The sequence below is a fragment of the Zootoca vivipara genome, chromosome 16 (genome assembly GCF_965207765.1).
Source record: "Zootoca vivipara chromosome 16, rZooViv2.hap1.1, whole genome shotgun sequence".
NCBI classification, from domain to species: Eukaryota; Metazoa; Chordata; class Lepidosauria; order Squamata; family Lacertidae; genus Zootoca; species Zootoca vivipara.
This window is the reverse complement of record NC_142599.1, coordinates 4,494,903-4,517,944: the sequence shown is the minus strand read 5'-3', so window position 1 is coordinate 4,517,944 and position 23,042 is coordinate 4,494,903. Positions and strand designations below refer to the sequence as shown.

General features: G+C 45.8%; 1 protein-coding gene across 2 annotated transcripts in view; it reads left to right on the top strand.

Moving 5' to 3' along the window:
• The window catches only part of HIP1R (huntingtin interacting protein 1 related), a 71,250-nt gene extending 48,633 nt beyond the window's left edge, over positions 1-22,617 (top strand). For both annotated transcript variants that reach the window (XM_035097656.3, XM_035097655.3), the window contains exons 18-32: positions 379-573; positions 2,171-2,318; positions 2,890-2,976; positions 7,273-7,380; positions 8,273-8,409; positions 9,397-9,507; positions 10,648-10,706; positions 12,272-12,302; positions 12,584-12,646; positions 13,755-13,855; positions 13,968-14,073; positions 15,612-15,735; positions 17,701-17,762; positions 18,811-19,011; positions 20,158-22,617. In XM_035097656.3, the coding sequence (XP_034953547.1) occupies positions 379-573; positions 2,171-2,318; positions 2,890-2,976; positions 7,273-7,380; positions 8,273-8,409; positions 9,397-9,507; positions 10,648-10,706; positions 12,272-12,302; positions 12,584-12,646; positions 13,755-13,855; positions 13,968-14,073; positions 15,612-15,735; positions 17,701-17,762; positions 18,811-19,011; positions 20,158-20,196 (1,572 nt within the window). In that variant the 3' untranslated portion in view covers positions 20,197-22,617. The remainder of the gene's footprint in view (positions 1-378; positions 574-2,170; positions 2,319-2,889; positions 2,977-7,272; positions 7,381-8,272; positions 8,410-9,396; positions 9,508-10,647; positions 10,707-12,271; positions 12,303-12,583; positions 12,647-13,754; positions 13,856-13,967; positions 14,074-15,611; positions 15,736-17,700; positions 17,763-18,810; positions 19,012-20,157) is intronic.
• The last annotated feature ends 425 nt before the right edge of the window (positions 22,618-23,042 follow it).

Genomic DNA, 23,042 nt, shown 5'->3' with positions numbered 1-23,042 from the left:
AAGAAAAAGGGGTGGGGATGGAAGAGGAACTCAAACTGGTGTTTGTTTGGAGCACCAGATTGTTGGAAGGTTCTTATAATAACCAGCAGCTGGGATTAAAACAGTCCCAAACTCGCCAAAAGTTGAGGTTTGTAACTCAAATCCTTCTCCTGTGAAGCCTCTTGGCAGTGTCATGTGGTTTAGGTGGAGGACACTCTTCTTAAGCCTTCCCACCCAAGTTATTTGAGCCTCTTAGGTTAAATTACCTCATGAAGAGGACAATGAGCATGTGAAAAACCACATTAGCAGGGGGAGGTGATTGAGAGGGTGGGCCAAGCTGAGGTGGGAGAGCTGGGTGATGAAGCTGTGAGCCAGAAAGGTCCCTTGTCCTCCATGCAGGCCGGTTCAGACCTCAATACCCAACTGGAAGCCCTCCAGGCCGAGAAGGAGACGCTGAGGAAAGTGGTCACTGAGAAGGACTGTGAGCTCATCTCGACAAAGGGCCTGATCCAAGAGAAGGAGCTGCTCTTGAGCCAAGAAGCAGAGAAGAGAGTAAAGGAAGTTCAGGAGCTGCAAGGGAAGCTCTTGGAAAAGGTACTCAAGGGAGAAACGAAGTGGAGGCTGGTCCATCGGGTGTGTGGGACGCTGCCCTGACAACTCAGTCTGTGCTTGGCCAGACCTCTCCTGCCTGCTTACCTCCCACCAGCCCAGAGATTATCCTGGCTATCAGCTTCCTCCTCCCCGGGCTCCTCCAGAATGGTGCTTTTTGCTAGTGTATTCTGAAACATGTCATTGACACAATAATAGAGCATTAGTGGTGAATTTATACCGGACCATCCACACTTCATTCCACTTTATTAGCCATTCTGTGGTGCTTCCCCAGTGTTCCTGCATTACTGTTGTCTCTTTTTCCCCCCGAATTTTTTTATTCTTTTTCCAACACATTTAACACAATCAAAACAATAACAACAAAGATGCAAATAAAAACACACAAATAAAAATCGCACAAACTTTCACAATTCCTAACATTTGTCCTAATCATTGTGCTATGGCTTCCTCAACTCCTTATTTTCTGCGATTCACTATTAATCCTGTTTAGCAATTCTATCTCATAAACCATTTCTGTAATTTCTCAAATTCTTAATTCTTGATTCTTAATTCATTATTTACATTTATCATCTTATCTTTTCTCCCTTATTCCTAATCTACGCTACAACTTCTTCTGTGATTCAAAATCCATATCTTATTAATCAATCAATATACTATATTTCTTCAAATAGACTTTAAAACTCGACCATTCTTCTTCCGCCGCCTTCTCCCCCTGGTCACGGAGTCTCCCAGTCAGATCAGCCAGTTCCATATAGTCCAACATTTTCGCCTGCCATTCTTCCACTGATGGTGTATCCTGGGTCTTCCATTTCTGTGCTATCAACATTCTCGCTGCTGTTGTGGCATACAAAAAAACAGTAACATCTTTCTTTGGTATTTCTTCCCCCACAATTCCCAGCAAAAAGGCCTCTGGTTTTTTAATAAAAGTATTTTTAAACATTTTCTTCAATTCATTATAAATCTTATCCCAGAAGTCTTTTACTTTGGGGCTGCATTACTGTTGTCTTGAGGGGCACTCCTGCACTGTAGGGCAACAAAAGTGAGGCAAAAGGACCCCTGGAACATTTGTGGCATGAAAAGTTACAGGAATTTCTGCAGAAGGTTACAAGACATGCACTGATTGGAAATGAAGCAGGATGTCTGCCCTGAAACTTTTGTAGGTGTGAACAGTATTGAAAATGGGGTGGTCGTGTATAACCACCCTTATATTATCATGAGCACAAACCATCATGAATGCGCAACAAGGATGTCTGGAAGGGCCAGTACTGCCATTTCAGAAGTCAATATGAGGACGGGGGCAACACTAGAATGCGTTGGCTCTGCTCGCCATTGGCTCTGGCTCTACCTGCCCTCAGCCTCCTTGCCAGACCCCAAGAGGCACTGGGCACAACTGAGCCTTGGAAAGCTTTTGTCTGGTTGGGGTGGGAAGACAAGGGAAACAGCGGGCTGAGCAATGGAGAGAGGGAGCCAGTTAGCAGCACTGTAGGCCTCTCCTTTGCCCAGTCTGGATCATGACAGAACAGTGAGTATGTGGGTCCCAGGAGGGCACTGTTAACTTAAACACTTTGGGCCAATCCCACAGAAAGGTCAGGAACAGAACCTGCAGCAGAAACTCCTGGAGGAGCAGTTCAGCATCCTGCAAGGGACAGTGAAGGAGGCCGAGAGCATCATTCAGGACGCCGTTGGCAAGCTGGACGATCCTTTGCACATCCGATGCACCAGTTCGCCAGGTAGGTCTAAAGGTCCAAGGGCATGGATGAATCTGACAGTGGCTTGGCTTGGCTTTGTTTTGTTTTTCTTAACCTATTTTTTAAGAAGAGCAAGTTCCTGTCCCTTGTAACAGCCCAGGAATCCTCAAGTAAACCTCTCAAGCAGAATCCTGAGGCAGTGGACAGGGGCCTCCCAGGGATGCCTGTCCTAGCCCCCTCCCCTCAAATCCATCCCCCACCCCATGCTCCAATTAGCAACCAGGCCTGAGAGAGCTGCCTTTTCAATGTCCCACAATGTCCCAAGTGATGCTGCATTGAGGCCATTGTGAAACATTTAAATGGCAGCTGCCCCAGACGTGGTTGTCTGCCTGTCTTGGAGCACTGCCGCTGCCAAGGAATCCCACCAGGGCTGAGCCTCCCAACCCCATCCAGAGATGTAAGAGGGAGCCTAACAGAGGAAACCTGGGCAGCTGAGGCTTCTGCAGCCTGGAGCTGGCCCTGCTTCCAAGGCACAAAAGGCACCTGCACGAGATTCCATTTTATCTTGTTTTCCCATAGGTCTCCTTCTCTGACCTTGCTTTTCTCTCTGCAGATTACCTCGTCAGCCGCGCACAAGCAGCACTGGAGTCAGCGAACGCTGTGGAAAGTGGACATGGGCGCTACCTGTCCAACCCAGCAGGTAAACGTTGCTGGGTTTGCCGCTGCAGTTCTTGCGGGGCAGGGTGGGAGTGTAGGTGCCTGGTGTTGCTGGGAAAGGCAGATTGTGCCTCTCCTGCCATCACAAATGTTTTTTCTTCAAATGCTTCTCTCCCCCCCCCCCTACTGACCCCCTCATCAAAAAAGAAAAGCTAAATGCCTGGTGACTGCATGGACCATTTTGCCAAGTGGTAAAGCTTCAGGTTGATTTTTAATCCTTGCACTTTTAGGTAGAAGTTCTCAGCAGGAAGCCTGTGGGTGTGTGGTGGGGTAGGTCTGTGGGATGGGTTTGGATGGAGTCAACAAAAGTTGCAGCTGCAAAGCCCTGCTGCTCACGAGTTATCCAGTCTTGGAGGTGTTAAGCCTGTGCATTCCGTTGGTGGGGAATGCAGGTGGGGAAAGTGCTGTTGTGCGCAAGTCCTTTTGGTGAGCTCCCCAGAGACACCTGGCTGGCCGCTGTGAGAACCAGGTTGCTGGACCTTTGGCCTGAACTAGCTGCCAGGTTCTTCTGATTCTTTTTTTCTTCTCAAATGTTTTGCATTGAATTTTAATAACAACAAGCAAGTTACATAGGGGAGAAAAATAGTTTTTTAAAAACAACAACATTAAGTTGTCACAATTGCCAGTAAAGTATAGGAAACAGCTGTGTGATTTGCGGAGTGAAAAAATAAAACATATCAAGAGGAAGAGGATGTGTAGTCTATAATTGCAAAGGGTTCTGTCAGGGAGGTTGCTGGCTACCCTGGAGCAATGACACTCCAAACTATCTTGTCTTTAATACTTTTATTGTGAAAGTTGTTTACAGTGCAAGAGCTTCATGAAAACATGGCTACTCAGTACTATCAGATTCTCCCAATGGTGCTTTTCGGCTCCTCCCCCAGCAGAGTAGTTTGGGGACCCCAAATCTCCTCCCCCTGCGTTTGCGAGCCGCTGATCGCCTCAGTTCCGGGGTGAATTTGAAAGGACGCCCCTCTGCTGTTTTCCCGCTAGAACTCTCTGCTGGCCCCTCCTTCCTTGCTGGTATCACAGGCTGTAGGCCAGGCATCCCCAAACTGCGGCCCTCCAGATGTTTTGGCCTACAACTCCCATGATCCCTAGCTAACAGGACCAGTGGTCGGGGAAGATGGGAATTGTAGTCCAAAACATCTGGAGGGCCAAAGTTTGGGGATGCCTGCTGTAGGCAGGGTGTTGCCTGAGCCCTGCCCCGCACCGCTCACTTCCTCCTTCCTGTCTCCTGTCCCTCCGCTGTTGTCAGAGCCATTCAAAGAGCTGGATTTGATGAGGGGTGGCTGTCCCCTGTAAGCCCACCCCCTTACAGGTCCCATGGTCTGAATTGAAACAATTACAAATCGTTATTTCAAAACAGAAGATTAAAATACATTGAACCCAGACACTTGCATAGCCCTGTTTAACCTGATATTCCTGAGCTGCTGTATTTGTGTATAAAATGAAATGGGACCAACTGACAAAGATCGTGATCTTGAGCACTTTGGCCCCTGAACTCTTCTGGTGTTCTTGTGGGATGGCCACAGTTCAGAGCTACAGTGGGGTTAGAAGGGAGAAGAAGAACTGGGGGAAGAGCTGGACTGAGGTTAACCTACATTTATTTAACCTGGACAAAGCTTCAGGGTCTCTGCTCCTTGGCCGCCTCTTGTGGTGCTTAGTTGAATGCTGTCACTCTGGGGACATCTTAACATCTTAATAACAGAACTGTCCCACACGCACTCACATAGGCCTCCTAAGAAAAGGAGCCCAGGTGATTGGACCGACAAAGAGACTTTAGCTATGAAAGCCGAAATCAGGAAACTGTACAGAGAATCCAGAGAATCGGGCAGTTCCCGCCTACCTGACATCTATTTTTCTAGAACTCAACAACTAAGGGAGTCCATCCAGCTCGGCCGGTTAAGACATATCCAGAAAAGCTGGGAAATTTTACTCTCAGCCATACAATCTAGAGATCACAAAAAATTTTGGAAGGCCGTAGCAGATCCCCCACTGCCACAGAATGAGCAGCTAACCTCAATTCCATCGGGCACATGGATAGATCATTTCAAGTCAGTATTTTTCGACAACTGCATCCCACCGGACAGGCAAGATCAGAACACTCTCTCTTTCCTAGATGAGTGGCCTCCAGTATCCATGTCAGAAATCATAAATTTAATTGATCAGATGAAAGTAGGGAAGGCCCCTGGCCCGGACGCCATTCCATCTAAACTGATTAAAACTAAACCGGAGTGGTGGGCTCCAATATTGGCTGATTTGTTCACGTTGGTCGATAGCTCAGGAATTATGCCCAGCTCCTGGCAACAATCCATAATTATCCCTATTTTCAAAAAAGGTGACAAAAAGCTGCCAGCAAATTATCGGCCAATAAGTCTTCTCTCTAACATTGGGAAATTATATGCTAAGCATCTGTTAAACAGATTAACTACCTGGCTCGATGACAATAACATCTTAGGCCCTGAACAGGCTGGGTTCAGACCAGGAAAATCGACCCTACGAAACTGCATGGTGCTGTCTCACCTAGTCGCCAAATCCACACGATTCTATAAAGAACATCTACATGTGGCCTTCCTGGACATTCAAGCGGCATTTGATACCATTGACAGGAGGTTGCTTTGGGCCAAATTGGAGGCTATGGGCTTAGAACCCAGACTTCTTTACCTGATCAAAAAGCTTTATACCAATAACACCTGCTGCATAAAAATCCATTCTGGGAATGAAATCACAACACCAGTCAGTATCAACAGAGGAGTTAAACAGGGCTGCGTACTTGCTCCTACGCTTTTCAATCTTTTTCTCAACGATCTAGCCCCATTACTAAAGCAGGTGGATGCCCACACTCCAAAACTCCAGGCCATAAACATTCCCATCCTCCTGTACGCGGACGATATGGTTTTGCTCTCGCGGACCAGAATAGGTCTAAAGCGTCTGGTAATTGCCTGCATTGAGTACATGGCCAAAATGAACTTATGCTTGAACTTTGAAAAAAGCAAAATCCTGGTGTTTGGTAACTCACGCACGAGTTATAGCTGGGTTTTTGGAGGTAAACCCATCCAGCAGGTCTTTAAATTCAATTATCTAGGAATCACCTATCACCATAGGCTCCTCTGGTCTCCACATCGAGGCGTGGTGGTGAACGCCAGTAAGATATCCACGCAGGCAATTACGCGATTTTTTACAACAAGGGGCAACTCACATATCCCTTCTGCGCTCAAGATCTTCATTGCCAAGACCATTTCACAACTGCTCTACGGCATTCCAATCTGGATCCCGGGGTTCACCCAGACAGTAGAGCAAGTGCAATCAACCTTTCTCTACAAGATTTTCTCTGTTCCAAGATGCGTCCCATATGCAGTTTTATGTCTAGAGGGAGCTCAACACAAGGTGGAATCTGTCGCCTGGGCAAGATTCCTTATATTCTGGCTAAAAATCTGCCTCAACTCTGACAGAGATCCCTTCCTCCAGGTAATGCTTTCGGACACCTTCCTCCCCCCAGGGCTGCAACACTTCAATAGGAAGGTACTGCAACTGGGGCTTTCAATAGAACTCCTCCGCTCAATGTCCTTACAATCTGCCAAAGCCACAGTCATTACTAGGTTGTGGGACATTGAGAGACAGGATCTTATAGCGGCAGCAGGCACAACATGTTCCCCCCTTCTTTTCCACCTCCCGTGGGCTCATGAAACAAAACCTAACTATCTTGACTTCCTACTGAACCCACAAGAAAGAAGGGCATTTTCGTTGGCCAGGTTCAATGCAAATCCATCGAACCTCCTGTGGGGAAGATTCTCGGGCAGGGCGAAGGATGAGAGGATCTGTCCGTGTCATGACCCTCAGGTGGAAAGCCTTCCACATATGGTTTTTCATTGTAACCTTTACGTCGACCTTCGTCAACGGTTCCTGGACCGGCTCTGCCTTCCCAGAGGGAGACCAGAGCGGGAAATCTTGCGGTTCCTCTTGCTGGGGAAGGACCCGGTCCTCACCGAGATGGTGGCTCAATATCTTAATTTACTATTTTCTCGGCGTTGTACTCTGCAGTCGTCTGAGTCGCCGGAAGCCCCATTGTCGTGAAAGCGGATGGCGGATTATTCCCTTCCCTCTCTTGGCACAGCGTTTGCCACAGTGACAGTTTTAATCTGTTATTATTTTGTATGCGAGTTTGTTTGATGCCAATAAAGGTTTTACTTACTTACTGCTTGGCTTATCTCAAATGAGACGGGTTATCCCTGTGATCCACTTCTGGATTTCCACCCTGCTATTTCTCTTCGTTCCTTAGATGTCACTGGATTGGTTGGTGCTCTGGCCCAGTTTGCCCACCTGACTGCAGACACCATTGTCAATGGCAGTGCCACTTCCCACCTGGCGCCCACAGATCATGCAGACAGTGAGTAAATTTTGCAAAAGTTCTTTTTCCCCTCACCCCTGCAGTCAGAAGCGATGCAACTCTTTTCACACGATTTTCCTCAATGCGAAACCAGGCTTTTAGAAATGGTTGGAGCCCAGTGTGTAAGGACTAGGAGACTTCAAGCGCCTCTTTGCTGTCTGGTCTTTTTCTTCTTGAGTTAGCCAGACATGTTGCAATCCATTCATGAATCCTCTGAAAGGGGAGGGGCAACTTTTGCTTGGCTGGAATTTGCCCTTGAGAATGCCTCTTGCATACCTGGATGGGAGGATGAAGAGAGGCATGAATGTGTAGAAACAAGCCTGCCATACAAAGGAAAAAACCCACATTGTTCCTTTGCCCACTTTTGCCGACTGCTGGCATGTGGCCCCTGGAAACAGAGGAGGTGCGTTTACTGTGTGCAAACTTGAGCATGTTCATCAGTCTCTAAACTCATAAATTTAGCACTGAAGGCTTCTGTAATTGGGTGACAATCCTAGAAATACTATGGGGATAAGGGGACACAAGCATGGTCATTGTGCAAGAATAACATCCATATTTCTGAGGGATTCCCTTAAAAAATGTGTGTAATGAACTCTGCTCTTCCTTGGGGCTTGCAGTGGTCTCTTATCCAGATTACAGATCAGGCCAACATCCTCATAGCTCTCATAATCCTGCAATATCTGTTACTCCCAAAGCATTCCCTGAGCCTCAGGACTTCCACGTATTTGTTCTGAAATGCTTCTCTTGTAGCTTCTCCAGTGAAAGCTAAAAAATGAGCCTATTCCTGAGCTTCCCACAGTCTTTGCTAGTTTCCCGTGTGTGTGTGTGTGTGTGTGTGTGTGTGTGTGTGTGTGTGTGTGTAATTTTTATTTTGTTTTCTTCTTCTTGCCAGAATTGACTGAAACCTGCAGGGACTGTGGACAGCAGAGTCTGGACTATCTGAGCAAGCTGAAAGACAAACAGTCTCTCCGACAAGCAGATCTGGCAGATGTGAGGAAGATACTGCAGGGACTTCTTCAGCTGGGACAGGTAGACAAAGATGAGGAATGGAGTGGGGAAATCCATTGGGGAACACTGTAATCTCACAGTTTATGCTTATTAGTGTACTTTTACACTTCCCTAACTTGGCCATATAGGGACCCAGGTGGCGCTGTGGTTAAACCACTGAGCCTAGGGCTTGCTGATCAGAAGGTCGGCGGTTCGAATCCCTGTGATGGGGTGAGCTCCCGTTGCTTGGTCCCAGCTCCTGCCAACCTAGCAGTTCGAAAGCACGTCAAAATGCAAGTAGATAAATAGGAACCGCTATAGCGGGAAGGTAAACGGCGTTTCCATGTGCTGCTCTGGTTTGCCAGAAGCGGCTTTGTCATGCTGGTCACATGACCTGGAAGCTGTACGCTGGCTCCCTCGGCCAATAATGCGAGATGAGCGCGCAACCCCAGAGTCAGTCACGACTGGACCTAATGGTCAGGGGTCCCTTTACCTTTAACTTGGCCATGGCAGTTGGAAGGGTCCCCAGGGATCACCTAGTCCAACCCCATGCAATGCAGGAATCACAAGAATCTCTGGCAGATTGCCACCCAACCTCTCTTTAAAACCTGCAGTGAAGGAGAGTCCACCACCTTCCAAGGGAGTCCATTCCATTGTTGAATGACTCTCACTGTCTGGAACTTATTCCTAATGTTTAGTTGGAACCTCCTTCCTTATCATTTGTATCCATTGACTAATGGTTTCTTTCAGTAAAAGAGCAGCTAACTGTGTAATCTTGGGGTGGGGAAACTGCAGCGCTCCATATGTTGTTCAACTACATTGTCCTTGGCCATAGGCCATACTGGCTGGGGCTAAGGGGAGTTGGAATCCAAAAAAACTTGGAGGGCTGCAGGTTCTTCACAATTCAAAGTGTTGGTGTTGACCTTTCAAGCCCTACACAGCTTCAGCCCTATAAGCCTGAAGGAACGTCTCCACCCCCATCGTTCAGCCCAGACACTTCTTCCTGGACTCTCTTTCTCTTTTGACCAGGAATTGAGGCCCCAAAGCATAGACATCCGGCAAGAAGAACTTGGCGACATGGTTGACAAAGAGATGGCCTCCACCTCTGCTGCAATCGAAGACGCGGTCAGGAGAATAGAGGTGAGATGAACCGGTTTGGTTGGTTGTTTTATTAATAGTCAACCTTTTAGGGAAGGCAGTGTGCAACTAAAGCAGATCCACTTGAAATACATTTGAGTAGTAAAAAAAAGAGAGAAAACAGTGGTACCTTGGGTTACAAACGCTTCGGGTTACGTGTTTTCAGCTTGCGGATCACAGGAAACCCGGAAGTACCGGAACGGGTTACTTCCGGGTTTCACCACTCACGCATGCGCAGACACGCTAAATCACACTATGCGCAGAAGTATCAAATCGTGTCACGTGTGTGCGCAGACGCAGCGCTGCCGGTTACGAATGCTGTGGGTTGCGGACATGCCTCCGTCACAGATTACGCCCGCAACCCGAGGTTCCACTGTAGTAAGCAGCTACCAAGATTCAAGAATCAGTGGCACAAAAACATTAAAGGAAGGCAGACTGAACAAATATGTCTTCAAGGCCTTTTGTAGATCCGAAGGGAGTTCCGCTGCACCAAGAAGACCCTGTCCTTTCTCCCCACCACCCTAATTGACAACACTTGTGGGCAGTCAAGTTAGAGCCTCTCTCTGTTAAGTTGAACTCAGGGCTTTTTTTCAGACGGAACTCAGTTCAGAACCTCTTTTTCTAGAAAAATAGCACTGGTTGAACTTAATCAAATGGGCAGGTATCATATGGGTGAAGAAGTACTTGAGTGGCAAAAGGAGAGTCCAACTCCACTCAATACACAACTGTTTGACTTGTTATTTGTGATATTTTTAGGATGCTGTAAACTGCTTAGCAATTTTCTTTGACATGTCAAGCAGTATATAATCTACCTAAATGAAACAAATAAATGTAAACTACCCAGATAAAGGATTAATAGGTGGACTTCGCTGCCACAACATGTAGTGGTTGGTCGGTGGCTTTAAAAGGTGATTGGGCATGTTTGTGAAGAAAGAAGCTTGCCAGTGGCTATTAGTCCCAATAGCTAAATGGAGGGCAGCAGGGGTGGGGGTGGGGAGGGCGGAATCATTGTCCTGCTTAACGGCTTCTTTGAAGCATCTTGCTGGCTGCTATAAGGACCAGGAGGACCTCTGTCAATTAGACACTCACTACGGACCTGTGGTGATGCCCGACTGAATGAAGCTCTGTTTGATTTTTCTGCAGGAAATGATGAATCAGGCCAGAATAGAGAGTTCTGGTGTGAAATTAGAAGTAAATGAAAGGTGAGTCGGCAGGATCAAAGATCCACAAGGATGTAGTTTATACTTGGGCTACGTTTCTTATTCATTTGAAACACTTCAAGGTAAAAAATAATTTCTGGTAACGCAGACAGGAAAGACTTTTCATAGAATCATAGAGTTGGAAGAGACCACAAGGGACTTTTGCTAGGGACCTGGAGAGAGCACACTTGGAATACCACTTGGAGATTTTGAAAATATTAAGTGTAATAATAATCATCATACATACATACATACATACATACATACATACATACATACATACATACAGTTATGGTCATCTCGCCTCAAAAACAATATTGTAAGCCTGGAAGACTATGATGGGCATTTGGCCTGATCCTGCAGGACTGTTCTTACATTCTTATCTGCTACCTGTATTTATTTCTTCGAAGAGTTTTCAATACAATCACATTTCAAATCACTTTTCAGCCATGAAGCTCACCCTGAAGGTATATATGGAAGGTATATTTGGGAAAGTAGTTATCTCTCCTGATCTAAGCTGCTAATCTTGCAGGGTTGTTGTGAGGATAAAAAGCAATAATCCACTGTTTGTTGCCTTGAGCATGTGGATTTGCATAATATTGTTGGCACAGACTGAACCCCCAGCACTCAGCGTTTGAATTGAAGCATGAGTTTTCCTGATTGTTTTGCTACTGAATATCCTCTTGCTGTGCTGTAGAGGCGATTCCACTTTTCTGAAGGGTCTCTTCTCCCATGCTTCAGCTCACCTGTCTTTTGTTTTGTTTGTGTGTAATAAGTATAGTGTAGTTCCAGAGAACTGAAGAGGCTTTGCCATAGATAACTAAGGAAGGAGACGCTGTTGGTGTGCATGATTATTTTCCCCTTCAATGTGTTCTTGGGTCCTAATGTTGTGTTCTTGTCACTAGATGGTAAAGGGACGCAGGTGGTGCTGCGGTCTAAACCACTGAGCCTCATGGGCTTGCCAATCGTAAGGTCAGCAGTTCTAATCCGCGTAATGGGGTGAACTGCCATTGCTCTGTTCCAGCTTCTGCTAGTAGATGGTGCTGCAGTACTGGCTGTTTACCTCTTTTTATATAATAACACAAACAGCATTGTAAAGATGCCTGGTGAAAGAATTGAAGCAATTCACCAACAAAGAGAAGAGTGAAATAACCACCCCCATGCTTTTTATTGTGCACCCTCGGAGAATCAATTTCAAGGTTTCTTGGGAGAAACCACACAAGGAAAACTGTTTTCCCTTGGTAGTGTAGATGCAAACAACAATGCAATTATCATTATTTAAAATTACAGGTAGGTAGCCATGTTGGTCTGAGTCGAAACAAAATAAAAAAATTCCTTCAGTAGCACCTTAAAGACCAACTAAGTTTTTATTTTGGCATGAGCTTTCGTGTGCAGGCACACTGCATCTGATGAAGTGTGCATGCACACGAAAGCTCATACCAAAATAAAAACTTAGTTGGTCTTTAAGGTGCTACTGAAAGATTTTTTAATATTATTTTAAATGTTATTTTCAAATTTTCGGGCTTAATCCTTTGGGAGAGTTAAGCATCTTCTTTTTATCCCCACAGAATCTTGAACTCTTGCACAGACTTGATGAAGGTGAGTGCCTTTGTAATTAATTAAAGCCCCAGTTAAGTAGTTGAAAAACCCAGCTGTTACCAGCTGAATACATGGGAGGGTATTCAACACTGCATGGTTAACGAGATCTCTAGATATTCGGCATGACCTTTTATTTCAGGTTAGCATTGCCACTAAGAGACGTTTCAGAAGTATTGTACTGTGTCTGGAGGGGAGGGTCTTTATTGTTATACTGGAATTCCTAAAGCCGTAGGGAAATCCTTCTATTAAACAGAGTGGTTTGTTGTTTTTGTCTCTTTCAGGCAATCCGGCTTCTTGTGATGACATCTACACATTTACAGAAGGAGATAGTAGAAAGTGGAAGGGTGAGGCTGTTCAAATCGAACCTTACATTCTTCCTTTGCATGAAAAGTATGGGGGGAGCACTGAACATCTGTCAGGGAGGAGCCTGGAAATGTAGGCTGTACCAGCTCCTTGTGTCACATCATTACTTAAGATTGAAGACTCCCAAGTAAAGGGGGGCCTCTATGAAGCATTTAAAGTTATATCAAATGCTATTCAGATAATGCCTCTTCCTTCTCTAAAAGAGAACCTGTTTTTATTGCATCCCTGACCATTGGCTATGTTGGCTGGGGCTGATAAAAGTTGGAATCTAGCAATCCCTGGAGGTCCAGAGGTTCCCCATCCGTGCTCTAGAGCAGGCATCCCCAAACTTCGGCCCTCTAGATGTTTTGGACTACAATTCCCATCTTCCCCAACCACTGGTCCTGTTAGCTAGGGATCATGGGAGTTGCAGGCCAAAACATCTGGAGGGCCGCAGTTTGGGGATGCCTGCTGTAGAGCAGGGTTTCCCAAACTTTGGGTCCCCAGGTGTTGTTGGACTACAACTCCCATCATACCTAACTAGGAGCACCAGTGGTCAGGGATGATGGGAATTGTAGTCCAACAACATTTGGGAACCCAAGGTTGGAAAAAGGCTGCTCTGGAATAAAGAATGCTGAGAAGAAACTCCCCTGACCCCACGTCTTCCTTCTCTTCTCTTGAGTTAGTAAAACAACTCTTGCTGCAGACCTGTATTAAGCATCCCACCAGGGCCTCTGCTTGGGGAACCATTTCCATCAGGAATTGTGAGCCTGTGGCTCTCCAGACATTGCTGGACTACAACTCCCACCATCCCTGGCCATTGGCTGTGCTGGCTGGGACTGATGGGAGTTCTAGACCATGTTCCTCCTAATCCCTGAGCTAGATGGACTTCATCCTGCCACCACTTGCATTTGCCCCCAGTATAAGGTGGCTTTGTTTACCCATTTGTGTCCTTTCAGTAAGCACACCTGCCACCCCAGAAGCTACCAGAGGGTGTGTTTTCCAGGCAGAGTTGCATCACCTTTTCCATTTTGAAGCATGTTTTGCTTACCAAATGAAGCTCAGCCTTTGTTGTGAAAGCTCAGTGTCCTATCTCTCATTGAACACTAGGGGGCAGCAACAACGCAGGAGTTTTATGCCAAGAACTCCCGTTGGACCGAGGGACTCATCTCTGCTTCTAAAGCCGTGGGATGGGGAGCAACACAGCTTGTGTACGTATCTCAACTGCTTGGGTTTCCTTTTCCAAGCCACTTGCTTTGTTGATTGAAACACAAGGGAATGCAGAGCTTCGCTAATCCTGTGTCTTTTTGCTCCCCACTTCAGAGAGTCTGCGGACAAAGTTGTCCTACACACAGGCAAATACGAGGAACTGATTGTCTGTTCGCACGAAATCGCAGCCAGCACAGCTCAGCTTGTAGCTGCCTCCAAGGTAATCATCCCAGAAGGGAAAATAGTCTGCACTCCTCTCTTAACTCTGCAGAACTGGGTGCATTTCACATGCTTACAGCCCCATCTCAGAACCAACATGCTTTGCCTTGGGCTGGGAATTCTGGAGACCTTTTTTGCTCTTAGGACTGTACCAAAAACATCAAATGAAATCTCAAGTGAGAAAAGGAGAGTAGAGTGAGGGTTCTGTTGCCAAAGTAGGCTCTAGTGTGCTCCAGAGCCCCTTGCAGAAGCAACTACATGCTGCAGGTACAAATATGCTGAACGGCTATAACTCATAAGAACACCGTAAGACCCCTGCTGGATCAGGCCAATGGCCCATCTGATGTCGCATCCTGTTCTCACAGCAGCCAGCCAGATGCCTGTGGGAAGCTGCAAGCTTCCCCAACCGTGGTTCCCTCAGGGGACCATTTTCCTCTGCTACCATCTTCATTTGAAGCTTTTTGCATTTCCTAGGTTCATTCTCAAGGCCCCAAACCTGAACCCAGAGAAAAGCACACTGCCAATCCTCTTATTTCACCTCTTTACTTTTGTAAAGTGGTTGCAGTTATCAGAGGTTGGCCCTGGGAGTTCTCTCCCCCACCTTCACTCCTCACTGGTTTCAACAGATTCACAGAGGAGGACAAGGCTATCTGAGGTGCTAGGAATTGCAACTGGGGAAAGTTGTTGTACTCAGGTCCTGTGGGCTTCCCATGGACACCTGCTTGTCTGCTGTGAGAATAAGATGCTGGACAAAATGGGCCTTTGGTCTGATCCAGCAAGACCATACATCGGCAACCTGCGGCCCACGAGCCGCCTGGTCACCGAGCCACCCACTCGGCAAGTCCCCCGTGTGCTGTGCTAAACTGGCACAGCACGGTGTGGGGACTCACCGAGCGGCGTCGGAAATGCCTGCGCCTGCGCGGATGCTGGAAATTGCGTCTGTGCAGCCACAGAAGTGATTTCCGACGCTGCGGACATGCACAGAAGCCATTTCCGGCACCCCGAACATGGGAAGCATGGCGCCGGAAATTGCTTCTGTGCATGTCCGGCCCACAGACAATAGTCCATGGGAATGCTCCGCCCCATGGCCGGAAAACGTTGCCAACGCCTGAGCAAGACTCTTCTTATGAGACGTCCCCATTTCAAAGCAACTGTGGAATGGCATGCTCCTTTCCTGTCTCTCTGGCGGTGCTCAGCTAAATACCTCTACTTTGAGGGAGTGCCTTTGCTCACTTCTCTTGAAGGATTTCCATCCAGGATGCGGGACTAGATGGCCCTTTGCTCTGATGCAGCAGGACAAGGCTTATGTCCTTCACCTGCAGACTAGGAAATAAAACAGCAGAGATTTTTCAGCATCCTGAGCTCTGCCTCCAAGTGGTTTACTGTAACAAGTCTGTACACAGCCCTGGTTTTGAAATGAACTGGCTTCAAGCTGCTGCTGCTCAAAGCTTTAGGTTGGAGTAGCAGAACTTTTTTTGCTCGTGTTTTCCCTACACTTGACGAAAGATTTGAAAGAAGCAATATTCTTGATGATGGCAGGTGAAAGCCGAGAAGCACAGCAGAAACCTGGGAAAGCTCCAGGAATGCTCGCGCACAGTCAATGAAATGGCCGCCAACGTCGTGGCTTCCACAAAGTCGGGCCAAGAGCAGGTTGAAGACAAAGGTGAGCTGCTGGGGTCTGGGCATGGCAGTGGAGCTGGGCATGGAGGTGGGAAACGAAGCGCAAAACGGCAGGCTTGCGTTCTTGAAAATGCTTTTTTAAAGCCTTTCTGGTGCTTGCAAAATTATGAGAAGGAAAGTGTGACATGAGGAGAACAGGGCTAATATGAAAGGCTAACAGAGTAGCACCATTACTGTATTATTTATTACTATTATTATTACCCCATACTCAGGGTGGTGTACATGCTGCTCTTCATTTATCTACACAACAACTCTGTTAAGTTGTTAAGGTTAAGCTGAGCAACTGACTATCCTGGGCCCGTTCAGGCTGCAGTCTTAAAATGCAGTTACCAGGAAGTAAGGCACCATTGAACAGTGAGACTCTCTTCTCAGAAATAGGAGCAGGGAAGCACAAGTGGGGAGGGTGCTGTAGCTTTCAGGTCCTGCCTGCAGGCTTCCCAAAGGTATCTGGATGACCTCTGTAAGAAGAGGGTGTCCCTGGAGTGAGACCAGTGCTTTAATCGCTCAACTACACTGACTCCATGGGCAGTTAATAGGGGCTTTGTTTTTTGTTGCGTTATGTTACACAGCACACTTGTGTAACAAACTGTGGAATTTGCTTCTACAAAATGTGGTGATGGCCACCAACCTAGGTAGCTTCGAAAGGGGATTAGGCAATTCCAAGGAGGAGGAGGCGGCTGTACATAGAGACTAGTCATGCTGGCTATATGGGGCTGGCCTTGTGCCTCTTGAGTTCCTGGGGAACACAGGTGGGAGAGGGTGACTGTGCTCCTGACCTGCTTGTGGGCTTCTCCTCTAGAGGCATCTGGTTGGCCTCTGCTGTGGCCCATCTTGTCTTCTGTGGTTCTCAAAAAGAAACTACCGGTACTAAGCTAATCAGGAGAGGGTTCCCCCCTGCCTAGCCTAGCTGTGAAGTTTTATGCTCGGTGCCATGTGCAACTTCCAGGGAGATGGAGGCAGAACTTAATTGTTGTTGTTTTTTTGAATGATATTTATTCATTTTTTCCCACCACCAAACCTGAACATTGTTCTTCATGCTTGTATACATATACATACATATACATATACATTTATGTTTGTTTGTTACAATTTTTCGTATCGTATTTCTAATCCTCCTTTCCCAGAGAAAAAAAGGGAAAGGAGAAAAAGAAAAGAAAAGAAAAGAAATTTTATCTTTGGACTTCCTGTTATCTCCATCAGCATACTCTCCTCTTTTTGTCGCAGAGTGTATATTCAATCCATGCTATCTCTGTTTTTACATATCGTTTGACACTCCTATTTCTTAAGGAAACAAATTTCTGCAAATCCAGACAGATTTTTTCCCTTTTTTACTCAAACGCTATCATAGAAATTTTGTTCTCAGTATATTTTCTAACATATTTCTTGTACCTGTCCCATTTTTAAAGAAATTCTTCTTTAACCTTTCCTCTCAAACTGTTTGTTAACTGTGCCATTTCGGCAAACTCTTGAAGTTTATTTTGCCAATCTATAATTTTTGGAGCTTCTTTTTCTTTCCATCCTTTGGCAATAACAATACGAGCCGCTGCTAATGAATATAGAAGGAGTTCTTTTGCCTGTATGGGAATATCTTTTTGAAAGGTTATACTTAGTAAAAAGACCGGAGGCAGAACTTAATTGAACTGCCTCATGTATCGGACTAGAAGTGTCGGTGGCAAATATGTTCTATTGAACAGCAAAGAGGCTTTTCTAAAAGGTGCAATAGTGCAGAAGGCTTTCCCCCAAATGCTCTTATTGCTCAAAATGGTGAATGTTTCCAGTCTTTCCTGCTACTTACTAAGTTGCTCAACACTCCTACTGCAGCAAAAACACACTGGTGAGGGGCTGGGTTTAGGGTAGCAGAAAGTGGCAACTTTTCAATTTTAAAAAATGCACCCTGCTGAAAACATACGTAGTTTCTACAACAAACTTGCTTTTCTCTTCCTTTCAGAGACCATGGACTTCTCTGGAATGTCCTTAATCAAACTTAAGATGGAGGAAATGGAGACACAGGTGCTGTTTGGGTTCTTTGGAAAAACAGGGGAAGTGTTGAGAAGATTCCTGGGGAAGTATAAAATAGAAGCTGGGTTAATAGTTCCCAAAGTGACTCTCACACAAGAGCCAACTGCCCCTTGAGCATCTGAGGGATGAGATGTCGTCATTGGGATGTCTTTAAATAGGCCATGCAGACTGAGGTTTCATACTGGTGTTATGTAAGCCATGATTTGTTGGCTGAGAGTGAGTTGAAAGCAAGCCTTTAAGAATGAACCTGACTCTCCTTGCCCAGTAGCCCTTATTTGGGTCTGTCTGTCTACTCTAATCCTTACCTTTCCCCACAACACAGTGGCTTGACTTCAGCATGTCAGTTACAGCTGGCACAGCTTGGAGACACAACTAGCCTTTCAAAAGCTGGTGTCCTCCAGCTGTTTTGCACTACAACTCCCATCAGCCGCAACCAGCATGGCTGAGGGTGATGAGAGTTTCGCATGGTCCAAACCAGTTGAACAAGCTGAGCAAGGGGTGGACTCTGTGAATATCACAGGGCAGACAACGGAGCAGTAGAGGTAAATGAGAACAGTGTGTCTTCAATCGGCTACACATACCATATTTTTCCGTGTATAAGACTAAAAATTTTCCTTTAAAATGTCAAAAATTAGGGGGTGTCTTATACATGGGCATACCCCCATTTTCTTAAATCTGAGTACCCCAAAAATATACATGGGGGCATCTTATAGACTGAAAAATACGGTACTTGGTCCCCAGGCCCTATTCTCCAAACCTAAGCAGTTATGCCACGGAAGACAAGGCAGTTGAGAAAATGAGGTGTGGGGCTGCATGGATGCATTTCCAGGCATAAGGAGGAGAAAAGGCAGCAGTGGGAGACCCTTTGGCCACCTGGGAGTAGAGATGCCAAGTTAGAAATATTCTCGCACTCTGTTCCATGGGAGTAGCTGTGATCCATGGATAACATGTGAACTAAGCAACAGTGACTATGTTCAACAGCTGCATAAGAAGTGGGTTGTCTCTGATATTTCTCAACAGAGAATGTTGCTTGTTGCAGGTGAAAGTGCTAGAATTGGAAAAGACCCTGGAGAATGAGAGGCTTCGTCTCGGCGAGCTGAGAAGGCAGCATTATGCCTTGGCTGGTATTGACTATGAGACCGCAGAGGGGGGAAAACCAACAGTTGCCCGCAAGCCAGGTACCTTAAAGAAGCCTCCAGTTGCTCAGAAGCCTTTCCAGTCCCTGAAGCCAGCCTGTGAGGTACGGTATACTTTAAACAGCAGAACAAGGGGTGTGCATGGTTGGAGAAAGCAATGGCCTTTTCACAGCAGTCAGGCCCAGAAAACATTATGAGGCTAGCAAGCTTATGCGAATCATTCATTACCAGGATAAGTGCATGTTTGTCACAGCTGTACGGGATTCACATGGGGAAGCCAAATTGAGACTTCCCCCTCTGAGGAATCCTTTGGAGACTCTGCCTGCCACAAAAATGGTGATTCCCAGGCAGTGGGCATAATACTGTGGAGGGTGCAGAAGAGGACTGCAGTGGCTAATGGGAGACTGGAGCATCTTCCCATTGAGGAACATGCTGGAGCACGTAATAGTGTCTGTAGAATGGCAACCAAAGCTGCAGTAGTAGATTAAAACAAAACTGCCTTGCCTCTCCCGTAATACTAGAAATTTGGAGTCACTCCGGTGAAACCGAAATCAGCAATACAGGAAAGTATTTCTTCACACACCTAATCTCTGCGATCTGCTGCCCCAAGATAACTGCCATTTGCTGAATGAGAAAACACAGCCGTTCACAAGCTGCAGCAAGGGTGGGCAACTTGTGGCACTGCAGGTCTCACCATCCCTGGCCATTCCACTAGTCATTTAGGCTGGGAGACCACCAGAGATTCCTCATGCCCCTGGGCTATAGTGCCTCCATGTTTAGAGGCAACAGAGAAGCATTAGAAGGCTGTGAACCTCCTGGGGTGGAAGAGGCAAGAGGCTGGACTTTTGGAATGATCCTCTGGGCTACTCTTACTGAAAGGGTCACAAGCTAGAGGGAGCTTCTTCGTTTTCATTTATAGGACACCCTTTCCAACCTCTATCACTCCTGCCCTTTGGATTGTTGGAGGGCATCAGCTTAAGGGCTGGTAACAGAACTGTTTTCTATTAACTGAGACATCCCTAACTTAATTGGACACAAGATTTTGCCTTAAAAGCATTTATAATCTTGCAGATGCCATCTTAAAAGCATCCCCTCTAGTCCCAAGCATAGAACTGACATGCATCATCTAAAAACAGAGTGTGTCTTAAAACAGTTGCCACAAATGTATTGATTAGATCTCATTGCATTAAAATTTCTTTTAGTTAGGTAGTAATGATCCGTATCTTTATCATTTTCTGTACCTGGTTCAGGAGGATGGTGTGTTCCATGCACATGCTGTCAACTTCTAAGGTGTAAATGGCAAACGACTCAACGTGGGAAGGAAGAAAACAACAGCAGGAACAGAGCAAAGGGCATGTGGGATTCAGCTTCTAGTCAGCTTGATTCTTCTTCCTGCTGCCTGGAGGGGTTCAGGCACTGTGCCTTGCCTGCTGTTTCCCTGCAGGCTCCAAGCAACAGATTTCTGGGCGGAAGACTCAAAGACTGTTTGCCTTTCAACAGAGAGGGGGCTGCTCAGGAAGGCCCTGAACTATAGACATTCCAACACCATTTAAAAATGTCTGTGTTTTAAACAGATACAGATTGGATAAATCCTCAGTTGCCTTGTGTCTGGCATTGCCTTTACACTGAAAACTTACTTCCTTGACTAAGAAAGAAGCAAAGGTACCTTTGAATTGTATAGATTGACCTGATCTGTAGTATTAGAACGACTGCTTTCTTAAAGCAACGGTAAGCTGCCAGTTACCTATGTGGAACACAGATCCTAAATGGGAAGAAAGAGGAGGGCGAGGGGAGAAAGTTTACTTTGTGGACATCAGTTATTTATAAGCAATAGGAATATTGTGCTGTTTTGAGTAAACGTTGGTGTACCTATAACTGCACTACAGGAGCCTTTTTAAAGAAATGTGATCCCCCCCCCCTTTTAAGTCGGCTGTTTGGATTTCTTTGTAGTGTTTATGCTACAGGCTGAAAAATGTTCTCCCCAGGTTGAAAACTCTGAAAAGGATAATCTTTTTAGACTGTCAGTTTTTGTATACGTATTAAAAAGGAATAGGATTTATTTACTGTACAACTTCTATAGGCACTACAAGCAGAGAAAAAGTCTACACTGGTTTAAGGGAATAAAATGTAAAAAATGACAACCACCCAACTCCTTTCACAATTATTGATGGAAACAGTTGTAGAGTTTGACATTTAATAGGGTTGGGGAGCAGGAAGATTTGCAACTTATAGGAAAGCTAAGGGGGTGGGAACTGAACCAAATGCTAAATTTTAATAGGACTCTTTAGCTTATTAAAATGGATTAATTGCCTGAAACGTTGTTCAGTGTTCTTTTTCCTGACATTTTTCTAGATCAGGGGTAGGCAACCTAAGGCCGTGGGCCGGATGTGGCCCAATCACCTTCTCAATCCGGCCCGCAGACAGTCCGTGAATCAGCGTGTTTTTACATGAGCAGAATATGTCCTTTTATTTAAAATGCATCTCTGGGTTATTTGTGGGGCATAGGAATTCGTTCATCCCCCCCCTCCCCCATATACTCCGGCCCACCACATGGTCTGAGGGACGGCGGACCGGCCCACGGCTGAAAAAGGTTGCTGACCCCTGTTCTAGATCATTTTTTTTTTTTTACAACTATTAATCAGTACCACCTCCTTGAAGCTGGGTGGCTTCAACATACGGCCTCTTCTCTACCAAGTTGTCCAGCTTGGCTTCTCCATTTAAACCAATAATGATATTGCTGAGCAGGTACTTTACAATTGCCAAGTTCAGTTCTTGCAGGCTGACCCTATATAAAGGTATCTTCACTGGGACATTGCTCTTGCCAAGTATGTCTAGTAGAATTGTAGCCAGAGCAAGAGTTCTGCTATTGGAACTGAACCATGGCCATTATTTTGGGTGCTCGTTGTACATGCAAACTGCAAATGACTTTAGTACCACAAAATAATTGTTTCTACTAGCAAAAACAACGACATTTTAAGCAAATAGCTGGAAGTCTGCCTTGATTTGTTTACACTTTGAATAGCAAGTGGTTTCTGGTATTCTTGTACATAAGCAATAAAATAAGACAAGTGGTGTGTTAGGATACTGAAATTGCTGTGTGAATGTCTGAGAAAACAAATGGGTTATTTCTTGCCTTGACGTTCCAACAGTAGTAGCTGTCAAAATTAAGTGGTGCAGTATTCTTTTACAAAGTCAAACCAGCCTCAGCACAGAAGCAGTTATCTGCATAGTTAACATATTTCAAGGTAATATATTTCCCTTTTGACAGTCAACTAGGTGGCTCAGTCACTTCTTTCAATCTTTGTCAATGGGAGAGGAAAACAAAGCAGCAAAGTGGTACTTTACTGAGCAGCAATTGCACAATGTACACTCATGGGGGAAAAGAAAGTACACCCTCTTTGAATCCTCTGGTTTTACATATCAAGGTGTTGCATTGGCCCAGTTGAAGTCCAGACCTCAAATCAAATGAAATGCTGTGGCAGGACCTTAAGAGAGCTGTGCATAAACAAATGCCAACAAACCTCAAAGAACTGAAACAACATTGTAAAGAAGAGTGGGCCAAAATTACTCCACAATGATGTGGGAGATTGAAAAGTCATACAGAAAAAGATTAGTTCAGGTTATTGCTGCTAAAGGTGGTTCTACAAGCTACTGAATCCTAAGGTGTACTTGGCTTTATTTCTGTTAAATAAATCATTGGAACAGTGTAATGTGTCATGTGTTGTTGTTCATCTGAGATTGTATTTACTTAATCTTAAAACTTGCTAAGGGATGCTGGTGGCGCTGTGGGTTAAACCGCAGAGCCTAGAGCTTGCCGATCAGAAGGTTGGCGGTTCTAATCCCTGCGACGGGGTGAGCTCCTGTTGCTTGGTCCCAGCTCCTGCCAACCTAGCAGTTTGAAAGCACGTCAAAGTGCAAGTAGATAAATAGGTACCGCTACAGCGGGAAGGTAAACGGCGTTTCCTTGTGCCTGTCTGGTTTGCCAGAAGCAGCTTTGTCATGCTGGCCACATGACCTGGAAGCTGTACGCCGGCTCCCTCAGCCAATAACGCGAGATGAGCGCGCAACCCCAGAGTCGGTCACGACTGGACCTAATGGTCAGGGGTCCCTTTACCATTAAAACTTGCTAAGGAAA